Raw genomic sequence first — 14,021 nt, forward strand, 5'->3', positions numbered from 1 at the left:
AGGAAGTGACTACAAGGAGGCATGAGATTACTTTTTTGGGGGGTGATGAAATACCGGGATTATGTAGTGGTGATCGTTGCAAACTATGTAAATATACTAAAATCATCAAAATGTATACTTAAAATTGGTGACTTTTATGGCACATAAACTCTATCTCAATAAAGCTGTTTTTTTTAAGATTTTATTTTATTTATTCATGAGAGACACAGAGAGGGAGGCAGAGACACAGGCAGAGGGAGAAGCAGGCTCCATGCAGAGAGCCCGATGTAGGACTCCAGAATCACACCCTGGGCCAAAGGCAAGCGCTCAACCACTGAGCTACCTAGGCATCCCAAAACTGTTATTTTAATGAGCATAATAATACCTCCTCTGTCACTTTAAGTGGTTACAGTAGAAACAAATGAGATATATATAAAGGCACTTTGTTTAATAGAATGTTCCAAGTATATGTTTTTGGAAAAAGCAAATAGATATTTGATTGGCGGGATCCCTGGGTGGCGCAGCGGTTTGGCGCCTGCCTTTGGCCCAGGGCGCGATCCTGGAGACCCGGGATCGAATCCCACATCGGGCTCCCGGTGCATGGAGCCTGCTTCTTCCTCCGCCTGTGTCTCTGCCTCTCTCTCTCTCTCTCTGTGACTATCATAAATAAATAAATAAATAAATAAATAAATAAATAAATAAATAATCACTAAAAAAAAAAAAAAAAGATATTTGATTGGCACCAAAACTGGATTGGCATTTCTCCTTTACCACCAAAATCTATAGATCTTCAGCTGTAAATATCATAGAATGACCTTTTTTTGCGACTAGATGGATTTTATGGCAGAGTTTCCTAGGGGCATTCCATTTTTCATCTAAGTACCCAATACTTATTCATGTATTATCTTTTATTTTTAGTAATTTATAGTTATGTCTCTACAGATGGCTATAAATCTGACCTGAGAGAGATGGTCTATTTTTAGCTTCCTGTCAGTAGTAGTTTTATGTCACACATTCATCCCCTTGAATAGGAAACAGTCCTTTTGCTTTCTCTTCCCATATTTTTATCAGCTACTAAACAGTGAAAGAGTACTATGCCCAACACTTTTAATCTTTTGCTTAAAACAAATGCCTTTTGGGCATCCCCGGTGGCTCAGTGGTTTAGCACCGCCTTTGGGCCAGGGCGTGATCCTGGAGACTCAGAATCGAGTCCCACGTCGGGCTCCCTACATGGAGCTTGCTTCTCCCTCTGCAAGAAAAATTGGGATGACTGGGATGCTCAGTGGTTGAGCACTTGCCTTCGCCCAGGGTCTCTGCCCTCCCCCCTCTCTCATGAATAAATAAATAAAATCTTTTTTAAAAATGCCTTTTGCTATGTGTTCTCTAAATGACTGGCTAATTTCTTAGCCAAGTGATTAACAGAAGGTGCCCAAATAAAAGGACATTTTTGGCTTTCATCATGGACGTTTTAAGGATACGGATTTCGGCGTAACGTAACAAACTTTTCCATTAGAGCTGTTCAAAGGTGAGGTGGGCTGTCTCAGGAATGCTGTTTAAGTGGTTAGATTACCACTTACTTGAAAAGTGGAAGGAGGGGTGCATGGGTGGCTCAGTCGGTTAAGTGTCTGCCTTCGGCTCAGGTCAAGGTTGCAGGAAGTCCTGGGATCGAGCACCACACCAGGCTCCCTGGTCAGTGAGGAGTCTGCTTCTCCCTCTGCTTTCACCACCACCACCACTTTTGCTTGCACATATGGGCGCGCGTGCACGTGCTCGCTCGCTCGCTCGCTCTCTCAAATAAATAAATAAATAAATAAATAAATAAATAAATAAATAAATAAAATCTTTGGAAGAAAAAAGAAAAGTGAGAAAGGAGTTGGGAGGGGGCAGGGCAGTGAAGGTAGAACATCAGGTACTCTAAAGGGAAGCACAAATAGTAATAAATGTGCTGGATAAGATGATCTTAGAATTAAATTTCATCTCTGGAATTCTTTATCCTATAAAATTAGCTTAAATGGAATCTGTCCCCATTGAAGCTTTGATGGTTGCCAGTTTTATCTTAGGTGTTGAATTTCTCAATCTATTATAAAGGAGACCTGTCAGGGTTTGCATCTTTTTAGTCTTTATTCAAACCCAAGGTCATTCCTTATTTGTAGTTATCAAAAACCCAACATATAGGTAATTGAGCAGTCTGCCATCCAGATGCAGGCTTCCAAAAGAGCTGAGACTTGGCTTTCACCACAGGAATTCCCCCTATTTTTAGAAATAAATGCTCCATCGCTTTCTCTCCTTCCTCTGTATAAACATATACATGCACCCATGCATTTAAAATCTGGAAGGAAAGCTGTAGCATCGCAAGCATAACAAATGGTAATTGAGACCAGTCGAAGCACAGGAGGACAGCAATCCTGGGCCCAGTTCTTCCTACTCTGCTGCCCTGTAAATGAATCCTCAGCATGTGCTACTTAACAAATGTGTTGCATCTATGAACAGAATATTATAAGCTTAATCTCAGATTGTCTGTAGCCTTAATTTCCCATAGAACTTTCTGCAGTGTAGATTTAAGTAGATTTAAAGTGTTGTGTAGGGGATCCCTGGTTGGCGCAGCGGTTCAGTGCCTGCCTTTGGCCCAGGGTGTGATCCTGGAGACCCGGGATCGAATCCCACATCGGGTTCCCGGTGCATGGAGCCTGCTCCCTCTGCCTGTCTCTGCCTCTCTCTCTCTCTCTCTCTCTCTCTCTGTGACTATCATAAAAAAAAATTTTTTTAAATAAAGTGTTGTGTAGATTTAAGCTGTTGAAATGTGGCTAGTATGACTGAGGACTTGAATTTTTAATTATATATAATTTTAATTGATTTAAGTTTAAATTGCTACTTGTGGCTAGTTGGCTACCATGTTGGACAGCATGGCTCTATAAGAATAATTTCAAGAAGTTAGGTTACCTAGATAATTGGAGATCCTGTGGCCTTTTTAGAACCACTAGATGCTCTGGCAATAATATTGACTTTGTTGGGTTTTTTGTTTATTTAGAAGCGTTTTTTTTTTTAAAAAAAGCATTTCTTGAGCATCTGCTTATTCAAAAGTTGATGCCAATGCAAATTTGAATGACACAGCTTCTGTCTTTAAGAGCTCTAGCCAGGGATTTGACATTTACTATACTGTTAAGTACAGTCTGAAAAGTACCACTATAGAAGCATATAATAAGGTGATGTGGGGGACACAAGGTATAGCATGACTCTTCACAAAGGTCAGGAAAGATTTCTCAGAAAAACTGAATGCTTGAGCTAAAATCTTAAAGGAGAGTTTGAAATATATATATTTTTTTGCCTCTTTCTGTGTTCTATACAAACAGATTTCTGGGTTATTTGTAAAGTATCTGTTGTCATTTTAGGGCCAGTTTTCTCCCTGGCTTTCCTTTGTTTCCTGTGACCTCTCAATTTAAGCCCAGGGATATAAGGTTTCCCTCCCCCGCCCCAGCCCTGCTGCCTTTAATGCCTCTTTTCTTCCTACAGTGCTCTGTGAAAAGCTGCATCACTGCCTTCCATGTCACCTGTGCCTTTGAGCACAGCCTAGAGATGAAGACCATCCTAGATGAGGGAGATGAAGTGAAGTTCAAGTCATACTGCCTCAAGCACAGCCAAAATAGGCAGAAACTCGGGGAGGCTGAGTACCCCCTACACAGGGCCGCAGAGCAGAGTCAGGCCAAAAATGAGAAAACCAGCCTGCGGGCACAGAAGCTTCGGGAGCTGGAGGAGGAGTTCTATTCCCTGGTCCGTGTTGAAGATGTGGCTGCAGAGCTGGGGCTGCCAACACTAGCCGTGGACTTTATCTATAACTACTGGAAACTGAAACGGAAAAGTAACTTCAACAAGCCATTATTTCCTCCAAAGCAGGATGAAGAAAATGGCCTGGTGCAGCCAAAAGAAGAGAGTATTCACACTCGCATGAGAATGTTTATGCATCTACGGCAAGACCTAGAGAGGGTAAGGTGATCAGCTCTGGCTACTGTTTAGGTATAGGTCTGCATAAAAATGGAGGCCCTGCTTCCAGTTTGTCATTTTCTAAAGGTCAGCTCATTTATACTGTAGGCTTCTGTGTCCTTGCTTATCTTCTGATTACACCATGGCCCCAAACGTTAGACTCTGTTTACATTTTTGGCAGGCACTTTCTGTCTTTTTTTTAAAGATTTTATTTATTTATTCATGAGAGACACAGAAAGAGAGAGGCAGAGACACAGGCAGAGGGAAAAGCAGGCTTCATGCAGGAAACCTGATGTGGGACTCGACCCTGGAACTCTGGGATCACATCCCGAGCTGAAGGCAGACGCCCAACCGCTGAGCCACCCAGGCAAACTTTGGCAGGCACTTTCAAGGGACTTGGAGGGCCCTTGTTTATATGCTATATGAGCCTTAAATCTGAAAGAAATTTTCATTTGGCTTACTTTTTATTCACCGTTGAGCCTAAATTGGATCAGCTATATTTTACTGACACATAAGACTATGGGCTGAAGAAAGAATGAATTTCGTTGAGGAAAGAACTAGATTAGAGTTTCTTAAACTTGGCACTGCTGACATTCTGGCTGGATAGTTCTTTGTTGTAGGGGACTGTCCTTTGTTGTGGGGGATACTGTTAGATGCTTAGCAGCATCCCTGGCCTCTACCCAATAGCAAATACCCACACACACACATACAACATACCCACTGTGACAACCAAAAATGGTTCCACATTACCAAATGCCTCCTGGGAGGTCAAAATCGCCTCTGGTTAAGAGACTCTACACCAGATAAATCCGTTTAACTCACTTATTTAAAGATAAGTTAGGCCCTGTGTTTACCCTAGAGAATTTTATAATCAAGTATAATTATAGAGATGGCTTGTTTTTCTCTCTGCTACCAGAATTTGGAAGGGAATAGATTTGGCTCACTTTGTAAAATTTAACTCACACATCTATAGCACTTACTATGTGGCAACACTGTTCTAAGCATTTCATAAATATTCACTCATTTAATCCTAACATGCCTGTGAAGAAAGTACTATTGTTTAGCCCTTTTTACAAAGCAATAAACTGGGGCACAGAAAGGTGGGGTGATTTGTCTAGGTGGGATGGGGAGTATGGGAGCATGAGGATTGCACCCTTGTGGCTGAAATTTGGCCAAGCTAGAGATGTAAACAAAAAAGCCACTTTCAGTCTTTCCAGCAGACCTTTATCCTGCTGGTCCAGTACTCATTAGAAAATTGTACTGGGGGGATCCCTGGGTGGCTCAGCGGTTTAGCACCTGCCTTTGGCCCAGGGCACAATCCTGGAGTCCCGGGATCGAGTCCCACATCAGGCTCCCTGCATGGAGCCTGCTTCTCCCTCTGCCTGTGTCTCTGCCTCTCTCTCTCTCTCTCTCTCTCTCTCTCTCTCTCTCTCTCTCTGTACTCTCATGAATAAATAAATAAAATCTTTAAAATAAAAAAAAAATTGTACTGGATCCAGCATCCCCATTGTTTTATACAGGGATCTAAAGGGAAGGCCACAGTGTTAAACCATCACTCGGTCTTCCTCAGTTGGCTGTGCAGATAAACATTGAGTGCATCACACTGCAGGGAGAGTAGGTTTCAGGGAGTGGCTTAGGAGTGTTTTGCTTGTGCTGCTGATTGATATGGGAACCATGATCCCATGACTGATCGTGCTACATGAATTCCTTTACAGTGGCTCTGTCTTTTGTGTTCTGTCTTCTCTCTTCAGCCACCACTGTACCTCACTTAATATTAGTTGTCTTAATTTTAGCTAAAAATTTTCAATTGTCAGGTTTCTGTAACATGGCAAAAATCTCTATTTGCTGTATGTTGGGCTTTCAGGTCCGAAATCTGTGTTACATGATAAGCAGACGAGAGAAACTGAAATTATCACAAAACAAACTACAGGAACAGATCTTCGGTTTGCAAGTCCAGCTTGCTAACCAGGAAATGGCTGCAGGTAACTTTATATTAAAGATGTCCTAATATAGACTCTGGTTATATCCTATTTTAACAATTTTAATTTTATGTCAGTTGTTTTACTTAAAAATCTTGTAACATTCTTGTCAAATATCTCATTTGCTCTAGTCCAACCTTGATACAACATGGCCCATTTCAGTGTTGACTCATGAGGCAAGAAATCCCAAGGTAGAGTTGGGGGACTTGCAGGTGTAGGGCAGATAATCTAGGTGTCAGACAGATATTAAGGGCCATTAGTGAAAACCATGAAATTATTCCATAATCATCAGATTCATTTAGAAATCAGTAGGATAAGACCTAATCCTAGTTTCCAGAAAACGTTTAATTCCAAGGTTAAACAAACCCTTAGTCAATAGTTAGGAGATATAGGTTCTGTCTCTTTACTAATATTTGTTGAAGACCTACTGTGGACTAAGAAGTGAGCTAGGAAGTAGAGCAGTCAGCAAGACAAAATCCCTGCCTATAAGGTGTGCTGCCCACTTGGTGAGAGAGACAGGTGAGCATAATTACAGTGCCCTAAACATGGGGAGCTTGGCTGCAATGACAGTCATATTCAGTGATATTTGTAACCTCCCTGTACCTCATTTAACACAGAGGTTGGTGGCAGAGCCTGGGCAACCAGGAGTCACTATGCAGGGTGCGCAGAATCCAGCTCCAGCTAAGGGCCAGCCATAGAGTAAGAGAGACACCCAGAAGTGAGGTGTCAGGTAGGCATCAAAGGCTCTGGGGTGTTTGCAATTATCAAGGGTCACAGCAGAATGGGATAGCAGGAAGGAGCAGGGCTGCTCAGTCACAAAGGCACCATGACAAACAAGACCAGGAAAACCAAAGGATAGCGAGGAGGGCCCCTGCTTGCCGAGGAGACTGGCCCCAGATGTGGCTTCTGATTGGTGGGAACCAGCCCCATAAATGCTTGTAGTGTCAGTGGGTGGCAGCCCAGGTAGAGATGGGAGCTGTGAGTATTCAACATGTACCCTTAGGGAATGCGTGGTGCCCAGGCTCCTACTAGTTGTCCTCTTGTGGGCAAAGGTCAAGTCCCTGTGCAAGAAGAAATTGTTTGGTAGTGCTTTTTAAATTTCAGAGTACTCAAAATAATAGAGAAAGGAAGATCTGTTCTAAATATGATTGTAGGATGATATAACCAGGTAACTGATTGCCAGTACTCCCCAGGCCAACCCCAATAGCAGGCCATGGGCAGGACTGTTGTGATTCTTTTCTGCTGGCCTTGCCACTACAAAACCTTCTCCATACCTCCATGATAGTCATTCACTGTCAGGAAATTATTTTAGGTTAAGGACATAAAACACATGGGAACCACCCACTACCATTCCTACTATTATCAGGTTAAAACACACATTCACATACTCTTCCTCCAAAACCTATGCTGTGTTCTTGACTTGCTTTAGGAAGGACAGAAGAGATTAGAGGGTAGGATCTGAAATGTCTAAGGCATGTCCTAAGTGCTATACAGTACCCACACATGCACACACACAGACACACACAGAAGGGGAGACTCTGTTCTAAGCCATTGCTATTGGCATTCTTTTCAGAAATGGAGGGGGCAGAGATGGGGATATAGGAGGTGGCACACTAGTCTTTGTGACCATTATACAGACTGGGAGAGTATAGGTGAAGAGGCTGAAAGACACATAACAAACTGAGGGGGGCACTTGACGGGATGAGCACTGGGTGTTATTCTGTATGTTGGCAAATTGAACACCAATAAAAAAATTTTGGGATTTAATATAAAAAATTTTTTGGATTTAATATAAAAAAAAATACAGTGGCATCGTTGAGTTTTCCACCTGTAGTACCCCCCACCCAACCTCTATCTCAGCTCCCTTCAGCTTCTATGCCACCATGATGTACATGCAGATCAAAGACAGGGGCTTGTTAGACATTTGGAAGAACGGGTGTGTGAACTCACTGTGCCATAATGAACATGTACACTGTTATTTAAATCGGTTGTTAAGATGAATCTTTCCTTTTGATCACAGGACTTCCTTTGACAAGTGCACTAGAAAACTCATTGTTTAACCCACCACCAAGAATTACCTTAAAGTTAAAAATGCCCAAATCAGCTCCAGAAGACTGCCAAAACAGCTCCACAGAGCCTGATCATGGACCCCCATCTCCTGCCAGCAGCTCCCCTGTTCACGGTGTAAGGAGCATGCAGGTGCCTCAGGAGCCACTAGAAATGAGAACAAAATCGTACCCGAGACATTCACTAGAGAGCAAGAGTAACCGTCTGCTGGCCAGTCTCAGCCATCCTCGGAGTGAAACAAAGGATCCCAGTCCTGCATGGAGAACTCCATCTCCGGAGTTCTATCACGGGCAATCACTGGGAAAGCCTCTGGTCCTTCAGGCTGCCCTGCATGGACAGTCTTCCATTGGGAATGGGAAAAGTCAGTCTACCTCCAAGCTTGCCAAATCCAATGGCCTGGAGGGCAACTGGTCTGGAGATGTCACCCAAAAAGACAGCTCAAGTGAGACGTTCTGTGACCAGGAGTCCATACTCAGCTCCCACTTGGCCAGTCAGGGCACCTTTAGAAAATCTACCGTGGAACAGTTTAGCAGGTCCTTTAAGGAGACCACCAACAGATGGCCGAGGACCATGGAAGACCTCCAGTGTTATATGAAACCAACCAAGAATATTAACCCCAAGGAGCAGCTCTGGGGCAAGCAGCTTGTCAAGCGGTCTGCAGGGAGAGCTTCATATCAGGAAAATGATGGGTATTGCCCAGATTTGGAGCTGAGTGATTCAGAGGCAGAAAGTGATGGGAATAAAGAGAAAGTTAGGGTAAGAAGAGTTAGCTCTGACAGGGAGAATCCTTCCCATGACTCTCGACGAGATTGTCATGGTAAAAGCAAGACACATCCTGTTTCCCACAGTTCAACACAAAGGTGATCAGAAACCTCCAAGAATAGCTTAATCTTTGCCTTTGCCCCATACATTGGGGAAAGCCACACACACCAAAAGGATTTCTAGCATATGTTAGGAGGAGTTGTAGTGAAAAGAATAAAATGTTTCCATAGTAAATTGGCTTGCAGTTTTTGAAACCCTTTAAGTCTACTTTTCACAAGCACATTAAAGAATTACAGATTGTCCGAAAGTTTTTTTGCCAGAGGCTGTTGAGAACAGCTAGGCCTAGAGTACTTGCTCAGTAAATACTCTGGGACAGCTCTCCAGTCACATTAACACATTGATGCACATACATATTCAGAGTCCTTACGTCGTTAATAGATATGCAAGAGACCATGATTATCAGACACTAAAACTACTTATCTTTTGAAGCTACAGCATGTGACTCCCAGAGCTCCTGTCTGTAAGGAGTTCCTAACTCCATTGGTATCTGGAAACCCCACTTCAGGGAGAGACCAGAGACCACATCTCAGATACTGTGAAACTCACTACCCTCTTCCTTTGCTCTGCATAAGGTTGAGCTCCTTTCGCAGTATCTTACCTTACCAAGTCAATACTCCTAATGCTTATGAGTGTCCAGGGCCTGTTCCTAGAGTTGCTTGTTAGGAACGCACTTGTAACCACTTCACCCATCTAACAAGCATAAAAGGCTAACTTGCGGATAGTGTTTACAGAGGTACAAAAAAAGTACTACTTCTAAGGAAAATGCTCTGATTCTCGCAATTTAAGCATTTGTGAAGGATCCCAGAGCCTTTCCCAAAGTGAGACCAATTCTGGGGGATTTGTACCAGGTCAGGGTTTTTGTGTTATTGTTTTCAAATCAGTTTGACTTAAATAAGTTTGGCTGACAGTTTTTGTATACCTGCTTTAATGTTTATAAAAATTTTTATTGAGGTATAATTAAAATATAGTAAAATGCACAGAGGTTAAGTATTCTTACCTGCTTTAATTTTGAAACAGATTTTTATTGTCAAACAGAATTTGAAAGCATGTGTTTAACACATGGATATAATTTAGCTTTGTACCAACTTTGAATCCAAGGCAATTTCCCAAACAAAAAGGCTGGAGCCATTTTTCAGAAGTTGCTTATACCCTGTTCCCAAACTATCAGCCTTGATTGATTTCTGGGAGGAAGAGAATAATTACATTTGGGGGGGGTGGATAAAACATGTCTGCTTCCCATTTAAAGAAGGGGAAAATGTTACAGTTTTTAAAATGTGAAGCCGACTATAGTTCTCTGCTCTCTTTTCTTCTTAGCCTTAAATTAATATTCTCTTCTAGTTTGGGAAAGTGTAGTGGGAAGTTTCAGACAAGAGAGGCCACTTTTAGAGTTTTAACATTGCCTACTGGTGAACAAACAGCCCAGCTGCAGTAGGCGTGGGTCAGGCGAGGCAGGCCGGGGCTCTTCCTCTCACTACCGACAAGGGAAACTCCAGTTTTCCTTTCCCTGCTTTGGTTCCTGTAGCCTTGTTAGTGGGTTCCATGGCTTTTGTTTGTTCTTCCTCTTTGGAAAACTTTGTATTTTGCCTCCCCTTTGGCCCACACCTTGAAAATGTCTCTTTTATTGCCTGTGTATGTGTGTGAACACGCCATCGCATGTGTGGTAGGTGTCCTGTGTTTTGTTCAGATGGAAACGGCTATGGATTATCCAAATGAGGAGAACAGTTTCTCCTGGGGATACACTAGGTTTCTGTGCTTTTTCTCTTGAGTTCTGCCCCAGGGGGAAGTAAATTTGACACCTTGCCAGTAATAAAATTATAATAGAGCTGTGTGATAAAAACTCCTTCTGCACAAGGCCAGTGCCATAGCCTGTGTCCCTTCATGCCTTTCGATTCAGAGTGAGTGGGAAGAAAAGCAAACATTGAAAAAGTGCTTCAGCCAAATTCCATATGTAATGCCATTGGGAGAGTATTGACTAAAGTAATTGCAGTCAGGGAAATATAGTTGTAATATTTTTACAAGATTTTCCTAAGTAAATGAAGGAGCCTTCAGTTCTGTAAATTGCAATTGCCCCAAAATGTATTTGCTACATTTTGCTGTTGTTTGAAGTATTACCTCTTAACCTTTTGTTAATTTTTTTTTCATTTTGTCTTATATAGTCCAGTTTTCCAAGATAAACTCAGTCCTTTTTCAAATGTCACCTTTTTACCAATACTTTTTCATTAAATTATGAAAACTGCTAACTACTGTCAGTGTGGTAATTTCTTAATTTGGCATATGGGTTTTAGAAAATCTTACATCTGTTCCTTTTATATTTAAAAATCTTACTCATTAAACCACACAGATGGTGGGGGGAAAGGACAGAGCGGGAGGAGGAGGAATTGAAGGTTTAGAGGCACAGATTGATGATTCATGTCAATTACCAGGGACCAAAGAGAATTCTGGGGCCTTGAACTCTACCCCAAAATCATGATTTCATCAGGCTAGTAAGACAAAACCTTAGGATCATCATTTAAAAATCACCATAGAAATGGATCCTATCTAAAGTCACACAGTCCAAAAGGATTAGATCAGGCATCACTTAAATATACACTCTTTACAGAATGCGTTCTATTTGGAGGATGTGAGCATAGTAATGTAATATGGGTTTTGTAGTGTCATGGCGGAGGGACTCTGAGGGCATTATAAACATTTTCATTATGGTTGAGAAATGTACTTACTAAGGGTCATTGGGTAAATCAGTAGTGAAGATAGTTAATAGCTAAGGTGGTTTCCTCCCCCTTCTCCCCACCCCTCCTCCTCAGCCTCCTTTTCTCTTTCTCCCTTTCACCCTTCCTCTCATTAATGGCTCTTTTTTAAGTTTTTTTTTTTTATTTATTCATGAGAGACACAGAGAGACATAGGCAGAGGGAGAAGCAGACTCCCTGTGGGGAGCCCGATGCAGGACTCTATCCCAGCACCCCGGGATCACGCCGTGAGCCGAAGGCAGGTGCTCAACCACTGAGCCACTCAGGGGCCCCAGTGGCTAACTCTTGATTCACTACATTGTTAGGTAAGATGTTGGAGAACCAAAACTACAAGTGTACCCTTTTGTTGTAGCCAAGAAAAGCTGGCTTTATACCAATGTCAATATTGCCAATGGAAGATGAAATCTTTGTGTTGAAGAAATTTTTAAATTCAGAGAATAAACCAGACGACACATAGTCCTGGGTTGTTGTTTTTTTCCCCCTCCTGGGCTTTACAATCTTCAGCATGTTTACTGACCCTTGAGAATTGAGAAAAAGCACTTGACAGGAGTAAAACCTTACCACTGAGCAACTTCCATGTGATATTTTCCAAAAATGTATCTTATTTATGATAAGCATTTATTAGATTTTCACAGCATTAATTCAACTGTTTTTCAGGTTTTATGGAAAGCCACAACCGTGGGTTGATGTTTTTACAAAATAACTTTGGAGTTGATAAAGGCCCGCCCTGAGGCTGTCTCTCCTACGCAGGGCTCTGTAACACTCAGCCCTGTTTAAAGGAGGCTTCTGTGAACTCAGTTAATGTAACCTCGTGGACTGGAACAAACTGTACGGCCGGAAGCTGTGGGGATAGTTGTCCTTGAAGGGAGTGGAGGTGGGGAAGGCTCAAGACCCAGACTGGTGTCCCCTGCCCTGTTCGCCACTGGTGAGTTCTTCCACCTGTAGGTCCCTAAAGAGATCAGTTGTCTAGATAAACAGAGCATTTCTCACCTTGTCAGGGTGGGTTTGGGTGTGAGCATTCCAGCCCTGAGGCCTGCACACCCCAAGCTTCCTTCCCTTCCAGTCCACGCACTGCGCCTCCCGGCCCACCTTGTCAGTGTCATTGCCGCTAGAGGGGATGTCAGGTGGTGAATTAGCTGGAAAGGCACCGCTGGACTGACTAAGCTGTGCTCTGTACAGCCAAGTTACCTGAGTGTGGAAACCATTTGCAGAACCACCTTTCAGCCCACATTGCTTTACCTTCCAAAGTCTTGCCATGCGGTAATGAAGCCGCTTCCATAGATCACACCGGGAAACGGGTCTTGTTATTTTATTGTCCTTTCTCACATGATGAAAAAACTTCAAGCTAAGAATTGCTGACATTTTGAAAATGAATAACCTCATCGAATTAATCATGTCAGCTTCAAGAAAGACACTTCGGAAGGGACAGTTAGCATTTCAGACCTTTTGGCTGCTTAGGGGAGAACATGTTAGGTACTTAGTCCTGCTCCAGATAGGCCTGGCACGTGTACCAGAGTTCTGGGGACAGACTTCTTTCCACTCTAACTCTCCCTTCTTGACCCTAAGACAGGATCTCTGGGTAACTCTGCCCCCTCCTTCCTCCAGCCCTGCAGACTGGTGGCCATAGAGGGTAAAACCAGTGGTGTTCACAATGCTCTTGGCTGTCTGCAGTCCTGTGGCCACTTGCCAGTTTTTTCTGTCATGTTTTCCCACAGGGATAACCATGAGCAAGACCAAACAGGGCCACCTACATCTCAGGGGCAGACTTTGTGCCAATGTCCCTGTCCCCCCACCCTCCAAGATGGACTGGGAAGTACACTGGCAAAGACCAGGCTAAAAGACAGTTTTAACACAACTACTTAGATCCCTTAGGGAAGCCAACCGAGACCAATACCCTTAGGACAGTCCAGGAAACTTTTGGGGTGCCAGTCAAGCCTTCAAATAATAAGAATGGCAATATTCATTGAGCCCTTCCTCTGTGTCAGGCCCTCTGCTGATTAAGCCTTTTACATGAACATGAACAACCTTTTATTTAGTTCTCATGACAACCATATGAAAGTGATACTACTAGCTCTATTTGATGCATTTCAAAACAGGTCAGGTGGTTATGACCGTTACTCAAGGTTCCACAGCTAGTAAATAGCAGGATTGAGATGAAAACCTGTGAGGTCACCTCTACAGCTCATACTCTTGGTCACTTTGCTGGACTCTGTGCCCCAAGCCCCTTCTCTAAGAGTTCCTGCTCAGCTTCTCCCTGAAGAAAGCAACCCGAGTTAGGGTTTAATCCCATGAGTCCTGTACCACTGATCCCTGCCATCCTGGACAGAGATGACTGGACCAGAATTAGTCATCTGACACAGAAGCAAATGGTTCAGAGGTTCATGTCCAGAGACCAAGATAATTCACACATCTGGACAGGACAGGTCTCACGGTAGAGCTAGGACCTGGTCCG

The 14,021-nt window shown here is 43.0% G+C and overlaps 1 protein-coding gene across 3 annotated transcripts in view; it reads left to right on the top strand.

Moving 5' to 3' along the window:
* The window catches only part of JADE3 (jade family PHD finger 3), a 132,652-nt gene extending 121,081 nt beyond the window's left edge, over positions 1-11,571 (top strand). For all 3 annotated transcript variants that reach the window (XM_041741430.1, XM_041741429.1, XM_041741431.1), the window contains exons 9-11: positions 3,490-3,960; positions 5,822-5,939; positions 7,957-11,571. In XM_041741430.1, coding sequence (XP_041597364.1) covers positions 3,490-3,960; positions 5,822-5,939; positions 7,957-8,867 — 1,500 coding nt within the window. In that variant the 3' untranslated portion in view covers positions 8,868-11,571. The remainder of the gene's footprint in view (positions 1-3,489; positions 3,961-5,821; positions 5,940-7,956) is intronic.
* The last annotated feature ends 2,450 nt before the right edge of the window (positions 11,572-14,021 follow it).

Source organism: Vulpes lagopus, chromosome X, assembly GCF_018345385.1.
Source record: "Vulpes lagopus strain Blue_001 chromosome X, ASM1834538v1, whole genome shotgun sequence".
Classification (NCBI taxonomy): Eukaryota; Metazoa; Chordata; class Mammalia; order Carnivora; family Canidae; genus Vulpes; species Vulpes lagopus.